We start from the raw sequence: 5,000 nt of genomic DNA on the forward strand, positions 1-5,000 counted from the left end.
GCGCGCCGCCCTCCTCGCGGCAGAGGAGGGCGTGCGAGCGGCAGCCACAGGTGCGCTCCCCCTAGCGGCACCCATCGTGGAGCGAGTGGGCGGCTGGGAGGCTGTGGATAACTGGGCGTGCCGCGGAATCGACCGGGTGGCTCAGGCGGCGCCGATCATCACGAAGCCGACCGAGGAGGTGAGGCTGGAACGGATTGCCTGGCGAGACAGGATGCACGCGCACTGACACGTGGTTGCACAAGAATTGTTCTGAATCTCAATAAGAAGAATGATGTTCTTTCTTTCAAAATCCGTGAGGGAAAAGCACTTGCAATGTAGAGTGATAAAACGCACATATTGTTCTGTAAACCCAAGCCCAAAGTGTTCGTCCAGTGCATCGTTTAGCAGCCGCGCATCAGACCGCAGAGCATTAGCAATGGAACGTGAAGCGAGGGCACAATGGGACATTAAAGAGAGCTGTCATTGGGAAATTTACGGTTTCATTTAGACAATTTGTATTTCAGATTTTTAATGATTCCTTCATTTGTAAGTAAAGATCACGTACGACCACGTACACACCTACAGTTATACATATTTGTGTGCATCCCTGAGGGTTATACAGTCCGTGCACAGAAACCTATGGACATACCAAGACATGCAATGAATATCTAATAACATGTCATATAAACTGACACGCCCACACGCGTACTGTGAGTCGTGATTAATGCAAAAATCTTTCCTGCCTCCAGATCGTGAGCACAACCAGGGAGCGCATGCTGATGGCCGTGGCCGGGACGGGCACGGTGCCCGTGTCGCTCTCGGCCGCCCTCTCCGCCAGGGCCTCCAGCACGGTCGGTAGCTTCGCCTTGCGTGTGAAGATTAATTGATTCATGCAACCAGTGCCTGATTCACAAATGCGATGTAGGTTTTTCAGGGACATATAGCTAAAATATTCATTCTATTATTGAAAAATGCTGTCAATCCTAGACTGACGTGATTACGGAATTACATTAACGATAACAATAAATGGTTTCTATAAACTAAACTTATAGCCTTTCTATCACTCAACGGTTTTTCTTTTGTTTGAGAAAAAGGTTTGTTGCATTTCTAGGGTTTACTGATTGCATTTGAGTATGTTTGTATGTTTGGTGCAAATCAGTGTGTATTTTATCTTATTAGTATATCTTATACCTTCTGTCCATACTGTGTACTTATATTAGTTGTTGCCGAAGATTGCCATATGACTGGATACCATGAAATAAAACCCCTAGACGTTAGAACCCCTGCTGTGTCATTTCCCTATCGATGGCAGGTTTCCCAGGTTTCCTCGTCATCTAAAATAACTCTTCTACCTTTCATTTCACTCTCGCATCACATGGCTAGGTTAACTACCTTGTAATTGAAGTGTGCGTAATCATAAGCTTAGTGTTGAGCATAATGAGAGCAAAGCGACTGAAACTATTTCTGATGAACGTCTAAAATGAAACGAAAGATATTACAGGTAGAATTCATGTCGAAGCTGTCCGGAGGGCAGGCCGCCACAGGCGTAGCAGCGCGGATCGTGAACACCGCTAACACGCTTCTGGACAGTGTCTTGCCAGCCAAGCCAGGAGATCCAAGAGATACAGGTGAGATTAGTCCTGAAATACGTCCATGACTCAACTTTAATTACAGATTCATAAATAAAGTTCTGTGTGGGGTAGGGAAAGTTTGACTATTTTATGTTTAACAAATATGGTATGACACGAGTTTAGCTTAAGTTCTAACTCCTATAACTTTGCATGTTCATAAATATATTTCTGTGCAGGGTAAGGAAAATTTGTTTATTTCATGCTTAACAAACATGGAAAGGCATAAATTTAGCTTAAATTCCAACTCTTATAACTTTTCCAAATTACCATAATAAGAAAACAATTTAGAATTTGTTATATTCAATAAAAGTATTAATGTAGTGCCATATACTGTTTACAGTTGCAGATGCTGGGAGTGTGGGAGCCCTTTTGAACAAAACCAGAAGGCGGCTGTATCGCACAATGCACAATGTTGCTTACCCGAGGCTGAAACACACTCGTGAAAGTATAGATGGCTCCTTCTCTGCCTCTCTTTTGGTTAGTTATATGCGCACTTTTCATGATGCTTTGCTAGACAAATTTGCTTTTTAAAGAATGGCAAATGCATGCAAATTGAGCCATTTGTATGAGGCAGAGAGACATTTTGAAATGAGCCTTTTTTCAGTACGACTTCGGACGTCAAGCAGCATCAACACTATACAGTGAAATTAGCCGTCAGCCGGAAAGAGGAGAAGTCGCTTCCCTGCCCATGCGCCTTGCCCGGTCAACGTTCCAGATGAACCTACAGATCGGGCAAAGATTAGGCCCTGATTTCCAGAGGAGCGTTGCCAACATGCAGGACTCTTTCAAGTCTCGAGATCTCAACAGAGCTACAAGAGAGATGATTCAGTCAAGCCGAATTGTAGTGACGAACACCTGGGCTTGGGGAACGAATTTATTGGACTCCAGCAGGGTAAGCTTGTTGTGAGGTTTCAATTTAAATGCATCAAGACAAATTTTGGTGATTAAAAAAAAAAAAAAAAAATATATATATATATATATATATATATATATATATATATATATATATATATATATATATATATATATATATATATATATAAACCGATAGTTTAGTACCACTCATTTCAGATTTGGATAGAGGATAGTCTGAGACAGGCCATGGCAGCATATGAGCAGAGAGAAAGGATGGCAGCATTGAATCAGCAGAGAGTCCGGGCATGGCAGCCTGGAAACTCAGCAGACAAAGAGAGACAGATCAGGAGGAGGACAAAAGATTAGAAAATAGTCTTCGACGTTTGATGATTTTGGACCCGAGACAGATAATCATGGCTTATGCTTCAAAAGTGATGCAACTGACTATTTCTTCTGTGTGATTCTCACCTAACCATGCAAGTTTCATTCATCTTATAATATTTAACCTTCCATTATGCTAATGCTGCCATATCATATGGCAATAAACATTCATGCTGCATTTAATCTTTTAAATTTCCTAGGTTACTAAAGAGGGAATAGATATTTAGACGCACGAGGAAACTTGAATTAATAGAGCTAAAGTGATGGAAAGGTAGGGACAGGATGGAGATGAAATTGGAAAGTTAGAGGAAGGTTCCATTACACAAAAAATTAACACAGAAGTAAAAAATCTGATGTACAAAGAAATACACAAAGTAGAAATGCTAGGTGTAAAATTGCAGACTGGATGCATTACAAAATTTATTCGATGTGCGGGTTGAGGAGGAGCTAAAAAGAGAAATAAATCACAAAGTGGACTGATTGTAGAGCCGCTCCCAGATTTGAGGAGCCGTAGGTGACCCGTAAAATAATCATTTTCAGCATGGTGTCAAAACTAGTCAAACACAAAAATGACAGCAGCAGTGATGTATGTGTTAAATCCTTGATTTCCTATCACATCCCAATACACATATCTGGTGTTTGCGGCAGCCATGGCCTGATAATAAGTGTACTTTTCCTATATTGGATAATATATTATTCTTATATTGCAAACATATATTTACATTTTTTGAAGATTCATGTTGCCTTAAAGTGCTTTGTTCTCTCAGCTGCATAGTTTTGATTGTCTCTCATTTTATGTAGAGCAAAAGCTAAGCCTTTTCATGCAACATTTCGAGCTATATAAATGCAACCTGTATATTTTTAAATGTTTTATCTTATATACGTGTGGTTTACACAGCTATGCATTGTGCACGAACATTAGAGAACATAAAGTGATGTATCATTCTTGCATCTTCCACTTAAGAGTGCACGAGTGACTCTCTTAAGCCATCATATTGTGAGTATGTTTAAGCATGTTGGTTGCAATATAGTTACTATAAAAGTTGTAATAGAAATCCATGTAGTAAGTCCAAAGGAGTATCAAGTAACACTAGAACACAGAATGACAGTGATTTCAAAGGTACATAAGGAGTTGCAGTGGCAGAAGATGCCACTTACCACTTCTATCACTGTGTCGTACCAGATTGCACGAACCAAGTCTAGCATGATTCTAATTTGTGAAAAGCACAGGTGAGGCGCACTCTGGAGTGCGATCTACGCTGCAATAAATGGTCTGGGATAAATGAAGCGGGAGAGGAAGACTTGGAATAGGTCTTGCTTGCATATACTTAATGTGTTACCACCAAGCCCACTCGTAACTTTGCATTTTTTCTTCGTTTTTGTTATTTACTTTCAGATGAAACATGCTGAGAATCAACTTTGTATCAAAATCATTAATTTCGATTTTTTTTCAACATTGCACGTATCATCTGCTCATCTGAAAACTGACGAGCAGCGCCACCTCAAGGAATTAGCTTCGTTGACATCACGAGGTGTGTTCCTATAAACATTACCAACAATAGCCAGTCATGACGTGCGGCAGTGTCTATAAATGAATAAAACAAGCATTAGATTCTCTGGTGTATCTGATATCACGTCTAAGCTCATAAATTATTTTTTCAGAAATTCTGTCGGTTTCACCTATGTAAAATTTCGGGCAGTCTTTACAAAGAATCGGGTAAATACCTGGAGAGGTATTTACACAAGAACCGCTAGCTATATTATGCCTAATACAATGGTCACACAGGCCCAGTCGTAACGCCGGCTTTCTTCACCAAAATGACCCCAAAATGCCCATTATTCAGCGCAACACCAAACCTCCACAAAATAACCACCAGCGAAATCACTACCGCAACACGAATTGAAAGTAGCGCAAGCCAGCGAAAATCCCCAAGGTAATACATGGTGCGCGGATATTCGTCGACTGACGCCCCTCATACGGTAGTGTAACAGCAATGTTACTCTGGTCATACGCCCTCGTGCGCCCAAAAAACATCAGCGAAAGCGGAAAATGCAAGTTCGCCGATGATAATGACGAATCGCAGGCACAAGGCGGCCGCACCACCGGCGTGACAAACGTTTGAGCAGCGTACGAGTACCGCGAGAGTACCGATA

At 41.3% G+C, this 5,000-nt stretch overlaps 1 protein-coding gene across 3 annotated transcripts in view; it reads left to right on the forward strand.

Annotated features, from left to right (window-relative positions):
- The window catches only part of LOC113802205 (perilipin-1), a 10,748-nt gene extending 7,724 nt beyond the window's left edge, over window positions 1-3,024 (forward strand). For 2 of the 3 annotated variants that reach the window (XM_027352737.2, XM_027352738.2), the window contains exons 3-8: window positions 1-178; window positions 729-830; window positions 1,481-1,607; window positions 1,951-2,087; window positions 2,215-2,502; window positions 2,682-3,024. The exon at window positions 1-178 is cut by the window's left edge. In XM_027352737.2, the coding sequence (XP_027208538.1) occupies window positions 1-178; window positions 729-830; window positions 1,481-1,607; window positions 1,951-2,087; window positions 2,215-2,502; window positions 2,682-2,831 (982 nt within the window). In that variant the 3' untranslated portion in view covers window positions 2,832-3,024. The remainder of the gene's footprint in view (window positions 179-728; window positions 831-1,480; window positions 1,608-1,950; window positions 2,088-2,214; window positions 2,503-2,681) is intronic. The other variant, XM_027352739.2, reaches the window with a different exon arrangement.
- Window positions 3,025-5,000: the final 1,976 nt, after the last annotated feature.

Source organism: Penaeus vannamei, chromosome 37 (assembly GCF_042767895.1).
Source record: "Penaeus vannamei isolate JL-2024 chromosome 37, ASM4276789v1, whole genome shotgun sequence".
Classification (NCBI taxonomy): Eukaryota; Metazoa; Arthropoda; class Malacostraca; order Decapoda; family Penaeidae; genus Penaeus; species Penaeus vannamei.